General features: G+C 55.2%; 3 protein-coding genes across 11 annotated transcripts in view; 1 reads left to right on the forward strand and 2 right to left on the reverse strand.

Moving 5' to 3' along the window:
• The first annotated feature begins 3169 nt into the window (after nt 1-3169).
• Nucleotides 3170-4749, forward strand: SMIM22 (small integral membrane protein 22). Of its 2 annotated transcripts, none has more exons than XM_021698324.2 (4): nt 3170-3196; nt 3357-3515; nt 3604-3704; nt 3851-4749. In XM_021698324.2, exons 2-4 carry the CDS (start codon nt 3383-3385, stop codon nt 3890-3892), a joined length of 276 nt encoding a protein of 91 aa, XP_021553999.1. In that variant the 5' UTR covers nt 3170-3196; nt 3357-3382; the 3' UTR covers nt 3893-4749. The 2 variants fall into 2 exon arrangements, with proteins under 2 accessions (XP_021553999.1, XP_021554000.1); XM_021698325.2 differs by having other exon boundaries at nt 3604-3689.
• On the reverse strand, nt 4296-10479 carry ROGDI (rogdi atypical leucine zipper). Of its 3 annotated transcripts, none has more exons than XM_021698321.2 (11): nt 10366-10479; nt 10198-10269; nt 9382-9470; nt 9098-9152; nt 8323-8403; nt 7413-7508; nt 6059-6157; nt 5598-5711; nt 5465-5514; nt 5217-5343; nt 4296-4890 (listed from the first exon to the last, which is right to left on the reverse strand). In XM_021698321.2, exons 1-11 carry the CDS (start codon nt 10408-10410, stop codon nt 4849-4851), a joined length of 870 nt encoding a protein of 289 aa, XP_021553996.1. In that variant the 5' UTR covers nt 10411-10479; the 3' UTR covers nt 4296-4848. The 3 variants fall into 3 exon arrangements, with proteins under 3 accessions (XP_021553996.1, XP_021553998.1, XP_021553995.1); XM_021698323.2 differs by having other exon boundaries at nt 4326-4890; nt 5217-5240; nt 5598-5627; XM_021698320.2 differs by having other exon boundaries at nt 4326-4890; nt 5217-5240.
• A 2555-nt stretch (nt 10480-13034) lies between these two features.
• GLYR1 (glyoxylate reductase 1 homolog) overlaps nt 13035-15831 on the reverse strand; it is a 33247-nt gene continuing 30450 nt past the window's right edge. For all 6 annotated transcript variants that reach the window (XM_044915058.1, XM_044915063.1, XM_044915062.1 and 3 more), the window contains one exon: nt 13035-13442. In XM_044915058.1, the coding sequence (XP_044770993.1) occupies nt 13368-13442 (75 nt within the window). In that variant the 3' untranslated portion in view covers nt 13035-13367. The remainder of the gene's footprint in view (nt 13443-15831) is intronic.

Genomic DNA, 15831 nt, shown 5'->3' on the forward strand with positions numbered 1-15831 from the left:
CAATACACCCAGGGGTCTAGATAGGAAGGCTGAGGGTCAGAGGGGAGAAGAGCAGACAGAGGGCCTCCTGCACACCCAGCCAGGCCAAATGGTGGGGGGACAGGGGACACAGCTGGAGACCCCTATCCCTCTTTTTAAAACATTTTTTAAAAAGATGTTATTTATTTGAGGGGGCAGGGGCAGAGAGAATCCCAAGTAGACTGCGCTAAGCACGGAGCCTGAAGCAGGGCGTGGAGCCTGCTTTGGGGCTCGATCTCACAGCCCTGAGATCATGCCCTGAGTTGAAATCAAGAGTCGAATGCTCAACCAACTGAGTCACCCAGGTGCCCCAGGCTTCTCTCTTTTTTAGAATTGAGGTAAAGGGGTGCCTGGCTGGCTTAGTCAGTAGAATGTGCAACTCTTGGTCTTGGGGTTGTGAGTTCAAGCCCCATATTGGGTGTAGAACCTACTTAAAAATAAATAAGTAGGGGCGCCTGGGTGGCTCAGTCGTTAAGCGTCTGCCTTCGGCTCAGGTCATGATCCCGGGGTCCTGGGATCGAGCCCCGCATCGGGCTCCCTGCTCGGCGGGAAGCCTGCTTCTCCCTCTCCCCTCCCCCTGCTTGTGTTCCCTCTCTCACTCTCTCTCTGTCAAATAAATAAATAAAATCTTAAAAAAAAAAAAAAAATAAATAAATAAGTAGGGGCGCCTGGGTGGCTCAGTTGTTAAGCATCTGCCTTTGGCTCAGGTCATGATCCCAGGGTCCTGGGATCAAGCCCCGCATCAGGCTCCCTGCTCGGCAGGAAGCCTGCTTCTTCCTCTCCCACTCCCCCTGCTTGTGTTCCCTCTCTTGCTGTGTCTCTCTCTGTGAAATAAATAAATAAAATCTTCAAAAATAAAAAAAAATAAAATAAAGTAAATAAGTAAAATTGAGGTAAAATTCACATAAAATTAACCATTATCCATTCTTTTTTTAAAAGATTTATGTATTAGAGAGAGAGAGTGGGGTGGAGGAGGAGCAGAGTGAGAGAATCTTCAAGGAGATTCCCTGCTGAGCACAGAGCCCAACTCAGGGCTCAATGCCAGGACCCCAAGATCATGACTTGAGCCAAAACCAAGAAGTCAGATGCTCAATCGACTGAGCCACCCAGGCTCCTGCACCATTATCCGTTCTAAAGAGAGCAGATAAGTGGCAGATCAGAATTGAGTACATTCACAATGTTGTAATGCCACCACCCCTATCCTGTTCCAAGACATGTTCATCACCCCAAAGGAAATGTCATCAGCACTAAGCACTCACTCCCCTTCCCCCGCTTTCCCCAGCCCCTGGCTACCACTAACTACTTTGTCTATGGATGTGCCTGTTCTGGATGTTTCACAGAAACACAACGATACACTATGTGGCTTCTTGTGTCTGGCCTCTTTCACTGAGCACCATATTTTTGAGGTGCATCCATATTGTAGCAGTTGTTAGTACTTGATTCTTCTGTATGGCTGAATAATGTGCCACAGTATGGACAGATCGCATGGTGTTTATCTGTTCATCGGCTGATGGACGCTTGGGCTGTTTCCACCTTTTGGCTCTTGTGATCAGTGCCACTGTTGAAGAGTTGTGCACAAGTCTTTGAGAACCTTTTCAGTTTTCTTGGGTCTATACCTCGGAGTGGAAAAGCTGTGTGTTTGATATCACCACGTGTGACTTTCTGAGGCAGTACCTGATTGTTTTCCACAGTGGCTGCACGCCCCGCCCCTCCTTTGGCAATAACACTCCAGTTGCTTCAAAACGACCCTGCATCTGAGATCTCGGAATGGGACGGAGGGATCGTAGGGTAAAAGAAGGGGATCCAGGAGACCCTAGAATATGCTGGTCAAGGGCTCTGGGATCTGAATGCCTGGGTCCCAGTTCTGCTTCTTTGCTCACTCCGGGTACGGCTGGCAGAATCATGGCTCCCAAAGATGTCTTCATCCTAATCCCTGGAACCTTGGAACAAATATGTTAACTTACCCAGCAGAAGGGACTTTGCAGACGTCATTAAGGATTCTGATGGTGAGATCATCCTGTGGGCCAATGTAATCCCAGGGGTCCTCGTGAGAGGGAGGCCAGGAGGGTCAGGGTCAGAGAAGACCAGGACGGAAGCAGAGACCACGATGAACAAAGGAATGTGCGTGGCCACTAGAAGCTAGAAAAGGCAAGGAACGGATTGTCCCCTAGAGCCTTCAGAAGGAACACAGCCCTGCCAACCTGTTTTAGACTCTGACCTCCAGAACCGTAAGACGATAAATTTGGATTGTTTCAAGCCACTAAGTGTGTGGTGGTATGTTATAGCAGAAACAGGAAATGAGTGCATTAGGTGTGTGACTTGAGCTGGTTGCTAAACTTCTCAAGGCGGCACCTTTCATACCTGTAAGTGGGGAGAATGGTAAGAGCCACTTGAGGGTTGCCTCGAGGACACACCCAATGGTAGATGTGTGGTGTTCAGTGTGGAGCCTGACACTAGCTGAGGCGTTCTCCCCTGCTAGACCACGAGCACCACAAGCACCAGAAATTGTGTCCACCTGGCTCACGGCCAACCTCCGGTGCTGAGCAGTCTCCGGCCCCCGGTTGGGCCTGGACGCGCCTGCGCTGAAGGCAAGGAGTGAGAGCTGCCTTTCTGGCCAGCGTCGGGGCCCCAGGTCCCCAAGTTCCGGGGGAAGAGCTTGTTTGAGAGAGGATAATCATCTTCTCGTAAGGATTATCCTGAGGATTAGAGCAAACATGGATACAGAAGACTCCTAGTACAGTGCCCGGAAAATCCCACCTGCCCAGGAAAGGGAGGAATGGAAACCACGTTTCCCGCCCCTCCCTCCCACCTTCCCTTCCTACTGTCTTCTTCCCTCCCTCCTGTCTTCATTCATGAGGTCCGCAGAGGCCCAGGGCACACTGTGTTCCAGGCTGCTCATCTGGTCTACTGAGAGAAAGGGAAAAATCCGCCCATGAAGAGGCTTAGGGGGCCGTGGCTACCTCCCTGGGTCCCGCAGCACCTGCTGCTGTCGGGAGGCTGTAAGCACACCTGCTGGGCACAGGCCCCGCCCTCCGGCGTCTGGCCACCCCCTGGGAAGGGTGGGACTGGTTGCCAAGGTGCAAGGGCCTCAGGTGGCAACTTTCGCGGATCCGGAAGCAGGAAGTAGTTGGTGTTCTCCGGACCAGGGACCTGCCTGGCTGGGGGAGCTCGGAGGCTGGTGGGGGTCTAGGGGGGGCAGCGGGAAGGGACAGGGCAGGGGCCGAGGGGTGGCGTGGGAGGGGGGCAGGGGCAGGGCAGGGGCTGGACTGCGGGAGGCCTGGATGCAGCCCAGCTCCAGAGAACAGGGTTCTGAGGCAGCCCCTGGGGGGCCGGGGCAGGTGGCACCCAGAGGCCTCAAGCTGAGATGGACTTGGCGGAAGACCTGGAGAAAGAGCTGGAGACCACAGCCCAGGAAGTGCTGGGGAAACTGAGGAGCCATGAGCTGTTCCAGTCCAACTGGGACACTGCTGCCTTCATCATCTTCCTCATTTTCCTCGGTGAGTGGGGCCTTGGCCCCCGGCCCCTCTTGACTTCCTGTCCTAGACCTGGCCGAGGGCCATATCTGGGCACCTGTCCCACCCCCAGGCACCGTGCTGCTCCTGATGCTGCTCGTTTGTACCCACTGCTGCTGCCACAGCTCCTGCAGTCGCCGTGCCTCCAGACCCCAGAAGGTGAGCCCCGAGCAGGTGAGCCCTGAGCAGGTGAACCCCACTGGCCCCCGGGGCTGGGCAGGTGTCAGGGACAGTCTGGAACTGCCCTGGGGAGAGGAGGGTGTTGGGGCTCCTGTGGAGAGCGGCCGGCAGGGCACACACGAGTGAAGCCTCTCTTGCAGGAACACCCCAGGGGAGTGGATAACTTGGCCCTGGAACCTTAACACGGCGAGCCCACCAGCCCCCCCCTGCCTGTGTCCTGCTGGGCAACAGTAACAAAGCCTTGTTTGCCCAGAGCCTGAGTCTGGAGTGTGTTCCGAGCTTCCCGTCAGGGGTGGGCAGTGTGGGCGCTCACTGCTTTCTCCGGATGCCCACCTGCTCCCTCACGGCTCCAGGTCACACAGCAGCTGCTGACAGGAGGCGAAGCTGGGCTCCAGCTCAGGGGCCCAACCCAAGGCCGAAACCTTGTCCCCAGCCCACTCAGTCCCCTAGCGGCCTGAGGACCCCCTCAAAGGTGGGACAGGGAGGCCAGGGGCTCCATCATTGGGTACCCCCCCCAGGTCCTGACTATTTGGGATCCCCAGCTTGGTCTTCACTCAGACAGACAGACAGACAGACGCTCCAGGTAAAGTCAGATGATCTTTATTTCCTGGAGGCCTTGTCAGGGATATGGAGCAAACACATTCAAGGGCACCACAGCTGGCGGTGGATGGCTTCTGTCTGCCCTCCTGACTCACAGCTTAGGGCCACCATCCACTCCTCACCCTCCACTGGAGGGGGGGGCGTGCCACTGCGCGTACCATCCTGGGCAGCTCAGAAGGCAGAAAAAGGAGGGGGAAGGAGAGCCCTGGGCCTGGCGCCACCCTGAGTCCAAAGGTTCCCGCTGTGCAGGGAGGGCAGGGTTTGGAATGTGGGCCACCTCTGGGCTCTGCCTTCCTGACCCCCCCCGCCCCACCTTCCAGACCACCCCCTACAAAATGAAAAGCAAGTCAGCATCCCTGTCTCTCAGTGGTGCCAGTGTTCATTTCCATCTGTGCAAATGTGATGGGCAGGATGGGGAGAAGAGGGAAATAAATAATAGCCCAGGCTGCCCGGTTCTGGCTCTGGCCAGCATTCTTGGGGGGATGGGTGAGGGGGACAAGGGCCATTTCTCTGGGGGTCAGGCTCTCGGGTGCTCTGCTCAGAAAGGCCTGTAGCTCCAGTAGCTGGAGAACACGGAGATCTGGGGAGGGAGAGAGGTGGGGGCACATGGTGAATGGAGGTGTTAGGGGGCTTCACCCCTGCTGAACCCTCTGACCCAGGTGAGATTTCAAGGTCATTCAAGGGCAATGTGTCAGGGGGAGAGGGTATTGTTGCTCAGCCACATTGTGGCCCATCTGCCTGGTGTGTGTGGAAGGTACAAAGGACCTTAAGATTTGGGGGTGCTTTGGGAGTGTGACAAGAGTCCTTGGAATCCCTCCAAAATGAGAAGGCTTAGCAGCCTACTATCTGGCTGGCCCCATCTGTCTGAGAGAGAGGCCCGCCCCGCCCCCACAGTCCCCACCCCACCTTATCCTTGAGCTGCTGGCAGAGCTGCAGGGACACAGTGAAGAAGACGAGGGCGTCGTTGAGCCATGGGATCACACACTCCACCTTGTGCACGTGGCTCACCTCCAGGCGCTGGGAGCCCCACTCACTGGGGGGAGGAGGAGGGTCCCTGGGGGTGGCCTGACCAGCCCGCCCCCCCCAGCCCCCAAGGTGCAGAAAGTTGGGGCGGGCAGGGTGCTCCAGGGGCCCCCCCCGCCCCCCGTACTTACAACATGGCCCCAGGGCTGTGGAGCACAGCGCCTCCAGCTGGGCGGAAGTTCTAAGCAGAAGAGCACCAGACCCAGTCAGGCCCAAGAGGCTGCAAGGCACTTGGGGGTGGGGGGCAAGTGGGGTCCCCCTCACCTTGGTGGAATTGGGCTGCAGGGCGTGCAGCTGGTACACGGTGAGGCAGAGTTTGTTGAGGTTGATGTAGACGTTGACAAGCAAGTCGGAGGGCAGGGCAGGGGCAAACATCCGCTGGGGACGAGGACCGGGCAAGCAGGTGGGATGAGGGGCCAGGCAGAACCGCCTGGGGGACCCCATTCCTCAGCCTATAGACTGGGGCTTCCAGACTCTTCCCCGTGCCCCGGGTAGCTTCCTGCACCAGGCTTGGGAACCACTGACCCAGACCAGGGGTATCTGGGGGATGCAAGATGGAAGCCAAGGACCTTATCCCAGAAAATTGTGGCATAGACCTAGACCTCCGACTGACAACAGTTTGGGGTTTCCAGGACCCCGTCACACCCGTGTCCCTCCCAGGGGGCAAGCTGGGCTCCTCAGCGGCATTCCCTCTCCTGGAGCAGGGGCTGCCCTAAGGCACTGACCGTGAGGCCACTGGCAGCGATCTCAGGCAGAGTAAGGGTGGCCGGGGTGGTGAGCCGGTTGCGGGCTCTGGTCAGTTGCAGCATCACAGCGTCCATCAGCTGTGGGGAGGGGGCCAGTCATAGCTGCTGCAAGGGCAGCCCCCGCCCTCCCGCATAGGTACTGACCAAGTCATGGTAGTTCCCAGCTCCTGCCCCGGGTGGTCACACTCTCAAGGCCTGAACCCCTACAGTGTGGGGCTTGTTAAAGGTGCACATATTTGGGCTCTAGCTGCGGGTGGGGGACTGGATGTCTGCACTGTTCACCATCTGTCCAGGAGGTTCTATTGCATGGGATCCTGGGTGCTGGTCCAATGCGGAATGGAAGATGGAAGATCCCTGGAGTTAGTCCCAAGGGCATGAGGGCTTTGTGGATGGGGGTGCAGGCAATGAAGGAGCTTAGAGGAAGAGGCCTTAATCCCAGTTGGGTGCAAGGAGCCAGGGAGGGCTTCCTGGAGGAGGTGATAGGATGGGTAAGTTGAGGTCTTAAGGTGGGCACCAGACCGTTTTCAAAGGTGAAGCTCCAGAGAGGTAAGGTCACATAGCTAGTGAACAGTGGAACCATCTGGAACTCATCCTTTTCCTTTGCCACGGACCAAAGCTCTGGCCTGAACTCCCCAGAGCCCCAACTTCCACTGCTTCAGATGTTGCGATGGGGGTGGGGGTGACCTGGCTTCTAGGAAAGGGAAATTTTGGATGGAGGCATGGGGGCTGCACTGCCTACACCCAGAGTGGTCCCAGTTCTGGGAGGGACTTTAGTCCATCTAGTTCTAAGTTTTCATATGAGGACCCAGAGGTCCAGAGAGGGTAGGTGAATCACCTACAGACACAGAGCAAGTCAGGGACAGAGCTAAAGCACGAGTTTGGGGCATATAAGAGCAGCTCTTCCCTCCACACCATGTGAATTCACTTTGCAAATCACAAGGGTTTCCCTATGGCTAGTAGAGCTGCTAGCAGCTGCTATTCACTGAGCATGTGCCAGGGGCTGCTCCACCTGCATTATCCCAACTGCTAGTGGCGACACCATGGCCCCCTTTTATAGGTGAGGCTACTGAGGCACAGAACGGCTAAGAAAGTGACCTGGGGTTGCACAGCTTACAGTGGAGGCCCTGGGATCAGAACCCAGGTCTGAGTCTGGAACCCGGGCTGTGACTCATTTGACTGTGTCTGCTTGGATATGTGCACACTGAGAAGTGATGGGTCCACCATCAGCTGCACCTGAGGATGTGGGGGCAGAGCTCTCCAGGGGCCTGGTCAGGGGTCAGGGCCAGGGGTAGGCGTAGGGATCCTGCTTCTCCTGTTCCTGTAGGCAGCTCACCTTGAGGACCTCTGCTCCTGTCCTGAACTGGTAGCTTTCATCCCGGTTGGCAAGGAGGTAAATGGCCTGGCTTACGTGGTTCCTGGCATCCTGGATCTGAAAAAAATGCCCACTGAGAGGTCAGTGGGCTGGGCCTCAGGAGGAAGAGATGCCAACTTCAGAGAAGCCACAGTCTCCAGGGCCCCAGATGACGGGCCCTCACCCCGAAGTATTGCCTGCCTGACCCTTCCCCGCCAGCTGTCCTTTCTGTGCCCCCCGAAGCCAGGCCCTGACTGGGTGCTGGGCACATGGCACAGACTCTGGCAGGCCTGCCATCGCACAGCTCACCTTCTAAAGGAGAACAGATGGTAGCAGAGCAAAGGCACAAAATAACACACTGAGTGACTTGCACAAGGACAAGAGGGTGACTCTGCAGGGTGGGGGAGGAGGAGCCTCTTTAGCTGGAGGTCAAGGGAGGCCTGAGGGAAATGCCTCTTGGGCATCACCCAAGTGATGAGAAAAGCAGCAAGAGAAGGCTCCAGGCAGAGCAAGGAGCATGGGCAAAGGCCCTGAGGTGGAGGAGCAGGGTCTAATCACACAGGAGCTGGTAGGGAGCATGGACTTTGTCCCCAGGAGCCAGTGGAAGCCCCTGGAGGCTCTGGGAAGGGGAGTTCCTTGTTCCAGAGGATCCCTGTGGTTCCCATTGGGGCCCAGGGGCCTACAGACAGAATAGGTTCTCACCTCCCTCTAGGTGAGGCTCTGGAGCCCCAGGCACTGCCTGCGCCAGCTTTGCTGCTAGGAAACACCCTCCCAGGCTTGCTGCGGCCTTAAGTCCCCCATGGCCGCACCAGGAGGCTTCAGTGCTGCTCAGGCCTGCCCCTGCCTGCCTGAGCTTGTGGCTTGAGCCCTGGCAGGGGAAGGGCCTAACTACCTGCTGTAGCTTCCACTGCTTGTCCTCTCGGAAGGCGAAGTGCAGCAGCTGGTTGTTCCGGGGTATCTTCAGGTTCACGTCCTGACGGGCAAGAGTGTATAAGCAGGAGGACCGCCCTCCTGCTTCTGGCCACTCTGAGACCTTGAGCAGGGGGCAGACACGGGGTGTGTGTGGTGGCTCAGGCCCCAGTCATTCCACAGGGCAGAAAGTCTCCCAGCACCTTGGCCATTTGGGGTGTGAACAGAGAGGTCAGGAAACAGGAACTCAGGCCCAAGAGGAGCCACAAAGAAACGAAAGGGAAAAGAGAAAGGGGAAGGTGGCCTCAGCTGGGAGGAGGTGTGACTGTGGGCAGAAAGGGAGCATGGATACAGGCCAATGGACTGAACACCCACTGCTGGAGGAGAGGCACCTTCCCCCACATCTTGGGGCCTGGCACAGACGGAGCTCAGGTGTTGGCTGATTCCACTTTGAATTGGGGCCAGCCTAATCCCGCCATTGCCCACGCTTCACTGGGCCCAGACTCAGGGCCAGGCTGTGTGCAAAGCATCCCTCTTCCAGCACCTCTCACTGAAGCCACACACCAATTCCAGAGGAGGTTTGGCGGGGTGGGTTGTTATTTCACAAATGAGGAAACTGAGGCCCAGAGAGGTCAAGGATCCTGCCCAGAGTCACACAGCCAACTGGTAAAGGCAAAGCTCAGCAGGAGGCCCCCACACTCTTCCCCACTGGATCCTCCAGCAGCAGGGAAAGGGGGAAGTGGGGCTGGGGGACTCACCGCCTGGCTCAGCGCGTCCCCTTGCAGAGTCAGCACGCCCTTCACCTGGTCTGTGCTGCAACACGCGGGGGTCAGAGCAGTGCCTGCGGCTGCCCTTTCCCACCACCTAGCCCTCCCAGCAGGTTGCCCCTGGCTGTCACAGGATGGCCCAGGCTGTCCCACAGCACACCCTCTAGATGTTGGGGCTGAAATCAGTCTGCATGGCAGGGCCTTGGCTGTGCAGTATCCCAGGTGTCCCCCTTCCAAGCAGTCCATCCCTCTTGGTTCTGCTCAGGCTGGCTCACCTACAGCTGCCAAGGATGAAGTTCTCCTGCTTGGCAGGCCCCTCGGTGCCTGTACCAGAGCATGGCAGAGTGAAGCGGAGCGAGGCCTCCTGGAGGGGCAGAGGGCAGTGGAGTAAAGTTCACCCAATCCAGCTCACCACTCCTTCCAGAAGCCCCATTCCTGGGTTGGCCAGGGTAGGGACAAAGTGGGCTCCTCTCAAGCCTCCAGGGCACCTTCCCATTTCTCTGGCCCCTCCCCCACCACCTGAGTTTCAGGTCCTACCAGAGTGGATAGCTGTTGCTTCCACATTCCCTGGACGCCTCCCTCATGCCCAACTCAGTCAGGGATATAGAACAGAGATGACCTCCAGGCTTGGTTAAGATGCTCCAGTGTAGGGAGCAGAGTCAGGGAATGACAGTACTCATGGTAACTCGAAATTCTGGCCATAGCAAGCAATGCCTGGACATTTTTGTGAGTTGACTTATCTTCAGAACAGCCCCGTGAGGCCGGTACTGCAATCTCGTTCTTGCGAAAGGGAGGCCCCATGAGGTTGAGTACGATGCTGGAGACCTTGAGATCACAGCTTCAAAGGAAGCATTCCTTGACCCCAACCCCGACCCCCTAGCCGGGGGCTCATTCCAGGCCCAGCCCAGCACTCTCATACAGCTGCTTGTGATTAAGTGGGCAATCATGTAGTGGTGCCCCGACTGGACGCCAAGTCCACTGGGGTAGGGCCTGGTCTGCACAACGCGCGTCGCGTCCACAGCAGCGCTCGGGAGGCAGGCGCGGTGGCCCGGGAAGGAGCCGCAGCGGCGCCGGCCCGCCAGAAGCCTTACCTTGAGGATGTCCTGCAGCTGCCTGAGCACTGCGTGCACCTCGTCGTGCAGCAGCCAGCGGAACTCCTCCTCCTGCGGGGACAGGCCGGCGGTCAGCCGCCCGGGCCCGCCGTCCCCAGCCCCGCCGTCCCCAGCCCCGCCTCGCCCCGCCCCGCCCGCGCGCCTCACCAGCACCGCTCGCTCCGCCTTCGTCGCTGACATCGCGGTCGCCATCGCCGCCGCTCAGCAACGGTCCCCGGCTCGCCGTCCGCTTGAGGCTCGGTCCACCGGCCGTCAGTGCGCCCGCGGCGCCCGAGCCCACCCCCGCCGCCGATTGGCTCCGCGCGCGCCCGCCCCGCTCTCAGGCCCCCTCCCCCGCCTCCGACCGGCCGAGCTGGCGCTCCAAATCGAGGCTGGCGGCTGCGCGAACCCGCTTGCGCCGGCTCTCCCAAGCGGCCGCCGGCACCTACCCGGGGCGCTGGGCGCCGCATCCCCCGCCACTCTCGGGGTGGAGCGCGGCGGCCGCTTGCCCCGCCCCTCCCCAGCTCTGATAGGGCGCCCTGCTCCGCTTGCTCTCATTGATTGGCCATCGGGATGGCTTGTTCTCGCCGCGCCCGGCGATTGGCTGGCGGGGCAGCCTGTTCCTGCTCGGCCTCGCCCTCCGCGCGCTGAGCTCTCGGGTTCCGTTGGGTCGGGAGGAAGGAGCCCACTGAGCCGAGAGTCCCGGCGCTCCCGGCCCTCCTCCCTCCTCTGGGCGCAGGCAGTAACCACTGCCGAGGTAATCAGTCACAATTGTGTTACCAAGAAACGTTTTATTTTGCTTGCAGTAGCTTTTTGTTAATTGCACAAAATCATGTTTTTGCCATTTAAACATTATCACACAATCCTATTCTGAAAGACAAATGTTCATTAAAAACAAAGCAAAAATAAAAATTCACAACCTTAATTACCTAGATTTGTCATTTAAAGGAGGTTTAAAGGAAAAAAAAAAGGGGGTCGCGCAAGAGGGGCTTTCTTACAAGCTTTTTCACAAGTGTCACATTTTCTCCTAAAAGGGAAGGATTTCAAAACAAAGATGAAATAGCTTAAACAGAAATACTCATAAAAAGAAACTTTACAGAATTGTCAACAATATTAAGACAACATTGACTAACCAGTTTCATTACAGTATCTTCCCCACCCCCACCCCCCACCCTCCCCAAAATGTCCGGCTAGGACTAGAACAGGCTTTGTGTTCAGACAGAAAAGAATTCCAAATCCCAGTGAAGTTATGCCAAAAACACGCAGGCATCTTCCTTGCCCTCCCTCTATGTCTTCTGAGATGCCCTAGCCTGGGTTCTGATCGGCGCAAATGGGCCAAGGTTGAGGGGGGAGGGGCCCACCCCAATGTGGTCTCATTCTCTATATTCACTAGAAACGCTGACCTGCAAAGTGTGACTTTGGAAAATGCAACCCATGCAGAGGGAGAGAACATTGACATCCTTTAGGTGACTTCTCCTTGTTTTTATGCCACATTCCAAGCCCCTCTGGTCCCCTGTCCAAGGAGAAATATTAGGGTCTCGAGGATGTCTTAGATCCACCTCTTAGGGTCAGAGAGTTCAGGTTGGGTCAGGCCCAGTTCTCTTCCCTCCTGAGAGACCCTGGGGCCCTGGAAGCATCGAAGACTATGCTTCTGCTAAAGTGAAGACACTCGTTCCTGTTTCAACAGCTGAGCCTAAGAAATGGCCATTGTTGGTCAGGCTGGGTATGGGCCAAAGAAGGGACAGACAGAAACACTGTCTCCATGGGAAGAAAAGGACGAAGGGAGAATGAAGAGATGGGCAGGTGGGGAACATGTACAGGAGCAGGCTGGAGAAGTTGGGACTGCTATGAGGGGACCCAGTCAGAGTGACTCTTCAGAACGAGGTGGAAGTCTGCAGCATAACGGAAAACAGGAAGGAACCCCACTCTCCTCCCTCTTCACTCCTCCCTGGTGGCCCTCAGGATACCCTTCCCAAGGGCTGGAATGCAAATCCAAATACTAAAAGAGCCTGGTGAGGAGTGAGCTCTCCCTACACCAAAGCAAGGAAGTCTGATCCCAGCCCAGGGCTCTGCAGTGACGGTGACTTCTGGGATAGGTGCTCAAGAGCGGTGACGAGAGTAGGCTTCTGTGGGGCTCACCTAATGTGCTGGCGATTTGCTGCTCTCCCCAGAGAGCCAGAGCCCTGTGTCTGCTCAACTTGGCCAATTTCTTTTCAGTTCACAAAGGCATTTATGGAGAGTTGGTTGCACATTGGTAGCTTAAACATGACAATCCTCATCAGCTGGTCACCTGAGGTTGGAGGGCCCATGAGGACCCTCTGTTTGGAGTCGGTGCTGGCTCATCTTGACCCAGAGCCTCTGTTTCACGTGCGGGATCCAGGGCGGGATGTGGACATAACCACAGCCTCTTCGCTCTGAAGGAAGGAAGCAGTGGAAAGGCTTCCAGTTCTTACTGCTGATTCTAGTTCCTCGACTGGAAAGGGTCTGAGATAAGACAAGCTCAGAAGGGGGAAAAAAAAAAAGCCAGGCAGCAGTTTCTGGGCAGCTTCTATCCTGGGGTGAGAGCCAGTGTGTGGTGTGTAGAGGGGGGAAGAGAGAGAGAGAGAGAGAGAGAGAGAGAGAGAGAGAGTGTGTGTACGTACACACAGCCACAGTGTGTGTGTGTGTGTGTGTGTGTGTGAACACACAGCCACCTAGTCCAGGGCCAGTGCCCACAGCCACTATGTGTGTGTGTGTGTGTGTGTGTGAACACACAGCCACCGTGTGTGTGTGTGTGAACACACAGCCACCGTGTGTGTGTGTGTGTGAACACACAGCCATCGTGTGTGTGTGTGTGAACACACAGCCACCGTGTGTGTGTGTGTGAACACACAGCCACCGTGTGTGTGTGTGTGTGTGTGTGTGTGTGTGAACACACAGCCACCTAGTCCAGGGCCAGTGCCCAGCTCAAGAGCTTTCCCAAAGGCCAATTCTGCTGACACCCCTCCCCTCCCCAGGACCTCCAGGGGAGGAGTGACGCTGTGTGCTGTGCTGATGGCAAGTCTCAAAGTCTGTATAAAAGGAGATGGAGACAGGTGGACTGGTCCAGAGTTAAGTCCCAGGACCCCAACCCCATGTGAGGAGGAGGGGTCAGAGGGAAGACTGAGGGGGCGGGGTGGGGTATCAAGGGCTTAGTGTATATAGGCTCGGTACACGGCAGACATGTCATTGTCAGACTGGTCCAGTGCCTTGGCTCTTTTGTACACCTGGAAAAAAAGGAGATGGGCTCAGTCTCTGACCACAGAGCTGAATTAAACACACAATCTGCTTTGTGGAGGTAGTTCTAGATGCGGTCAGGCAGGCAGGCTCAGCCAGGAGTCCAGGCTGTCTGGGTGCAACTCCTGGCCACCCTCCACTGATCTTGAGCCAAGTGCCTCAGTTTCTGTCTTCATCACTAGTCCTTCATGTCATGGAGAAGATAACAAGGTTATCGTGAGGACTAAATGGAGCGAGGGAGGTAAAGTGCTCAGAGTTAGTAATTATAATCATGTCTCTTCCTGCCTCCAGGGTCTTCCCATGTTACTCTCTGGGCCACTACCCTTGCCCTTCCCTCTGCATGGGATGCCTTTCCCTAGGCATGGCTGGCTCCTTCCCAGTCCGCTCCAAGGCCTTCCCTGACCAGCCTATGGAAAGCAGTGGCTGTACCGCTTGATCCTGGTCACTTTTTCTTCCTCTGTTCTATTTTATTCATACTTCTGACCTTCAGAGATTGTTTAAAAAACTATCTGCTTATATTGTGCCTCCTTCCATTGAAATGTAAGCTCCACAAGGAAGGGAACAGGTGGCCCCTCAACATGTCTCCAGAACCTAGAACAGTGCTTGGCAGCTGAGAACCACTCCAGAGCCACTAGGTGAATACTACGAACGAATGTGAAGAGAATTAAAAAGCCATTTGAGCAGGGCAGTGTGGCGTCCAGGCACACTGAGGAAATGCAGTTGGACACAAGGTTCCTCCCACAGAGTCAGCTGCATCTTTGTCTTTTTAAAAACATAGTCCAGTTGAAGCCACGACAATTGAGTGTCCATTATAGCTCAGGTGTAGCTGTCAACTCAAAATGAAGGCTAAATAAAGACCTTTTCAGAGAAAAGAAAACGAATCGTTGCCAGCAGACCTGCATTACAGGGAATGCTGAAGCAAGTTCTTCCAGTTGAAAGGAAACAATACCAGAGAGAAATTCAAATCTTCAGAAAAGAATGGAGAACACTGGAAATGGTAAATTAGACAAATAGAAAAGTATTTTTTCTCTTAATTAAAAAAATTACACATTGGGGCACCTGGGTGGCTCAGTTGGTTAAGCTACTGCCTTCGGCTCAGGTCATGATCCCAGGGTCCTGGGATCGAGTCCCACACCGGGCTCCCGGCTCAGCGGGGAGCCTGCTTCTCCCTCTGACCCTCTCCTCTCTCGCTCGCTCTCTAATAAATAAATAAATAAAATCTTTAAAAAAAAAAAAATTACACATGACCACTTAAAACATTCCAACATTGTCTGGTAGGTTTAGAACAAAGGCAGATGTAACACACAGGAAATCTATACCCCAAAGCAGGGGTTCTCTTGGGGCACCTGGGTGGTTAGTGGCTCAGAGCATCCGACTCTTGATTTCAGCTCAGGTCATGATATCAGACACGTGGGATCAAGCCCCACATCAGACCCCACACTCAGTGTGGAGTCTGCTTGTCCCCTTCCCTCTGCCCGCCCCCCCCCCAACTCATGCACGTGTATTTAAACGCCTCTCCCCAAATTATTAACAATTTAAAAAAAAAAAAAAAAAAAAAAAGCAGGGCTTCTCAAGCTGGGGTTATTTTGCCCCACAGGACACGTGGTAATGTCTACAGACCTCTTCTCAACTGAGGGGGCATTGTTGGCTTCTAGTGGGTATAGGACACTGCTAATATTGCTGCTAAATATCCTGCAATGCGCAGGACAGCTCCCACAACAAAATGGCAATGGTGCCCAGGTTAAAAAGCCTTGCCTTAAAGGAGGAGGGCGGGAGCGGGAAATGGATCTATGTTTTATGTGAAGAGGTACAACATTAACCCTAAGTAGGCCATGAAGTTAAGGATATTGCATATCCTTCCATACTGCAATCCCTAGAGCAAAGATAAAAGAAAAACAATGCATTATTAAAAAGCCAATGGAGAAAATGGAATTCTAAGAAATATTCAAATAATCCAAAAGGCAGTAAAAAAGGAGAGACAGACAAAAGCCAGCAGGGACAAATAGCAATCAAATGATAAAACGGTACCTCCAAATCCAACCACACATCAATAGACTTTAAGACAAAGACTAAATGTTAATGGACTAATTAACCTTAAGATCCTGAACACTGAGCTCCAGTGAGGAGCCTAAATTCACACCCTCCAGAAAGCAACAGGCTCCACTGAAATTAACCAAAATACCTGTTTTCAAGCCAATGAATCTTACAGTCAGGGCAGAGGCAAGTCAGAAATCACTTCACAGAGAAAGCTGCCAACACAAGCCACACACAGACCCTTCAGAAGTAACTTCAATTAAAGACGATCAACAAAAAAATTACATAAAATACACAGAGAAGTCCACTGCTAAGAGAGAATCCGAGGCAAAACAAATGGGGGGA

Source organism: Neomonachus schauinslandi, chromosome 5, assembly GCF_002201575.2.
Source record: "Neomonachus schauinslandi chromosome 5, ASM220157v2, whole genome shotgun sequence".
Lineage (NCBI taxonomy): Eukaryota > Metazoa > Chordata > Mammalia > Carnivora > Phocidae > Neomonachus > Neomonachus schauinslandi.

Coding starts and splice junctions, on each gene's coding strand:
- SMIM22 (XM_021698324.2), top strand. CDS start 3,383: ATGGACTTGGCGGAAGACCTGGAGAAAGAGCTGGAGACCACAGCCCAG. Junction 3,516..3,603: donor CATCTTCCTCATTTTCCTCG/GTGAGTGGGGCC, acceptor TCCCACCCCCAG/GCACCGTGCTGCTCCTGATG. Junction 3,705..3,850: donor AGAAGGTGAGCCCCGAGCAG/GTGAGCCCTGAG, acceptor CCTCTCTTGCAG/GAACACCCCAGGGGAGTGGA.
- ROGDI (XM_021698320.2), bottom strand. CDS start 10,410: ATGGCGACCGCGATGTCAGCGACGAAGGCGGAGCGAGCGGTGCTG. Junction 5,241..5,464: donor CACAGCCCTGGGGCCATGTT/GTAAGTACGGGG, acceptor GTGTCCCTGCAG/CTCTGCCAGCAGCTCAAGGA. Junction 4,891..5,216: donor GCCAGCAGCTCAAGGATAAG/GTGGGGTGGGGA, acceptor CTCCCTCCCCAG/ATCTCCGTGTTCTCCAGCTA.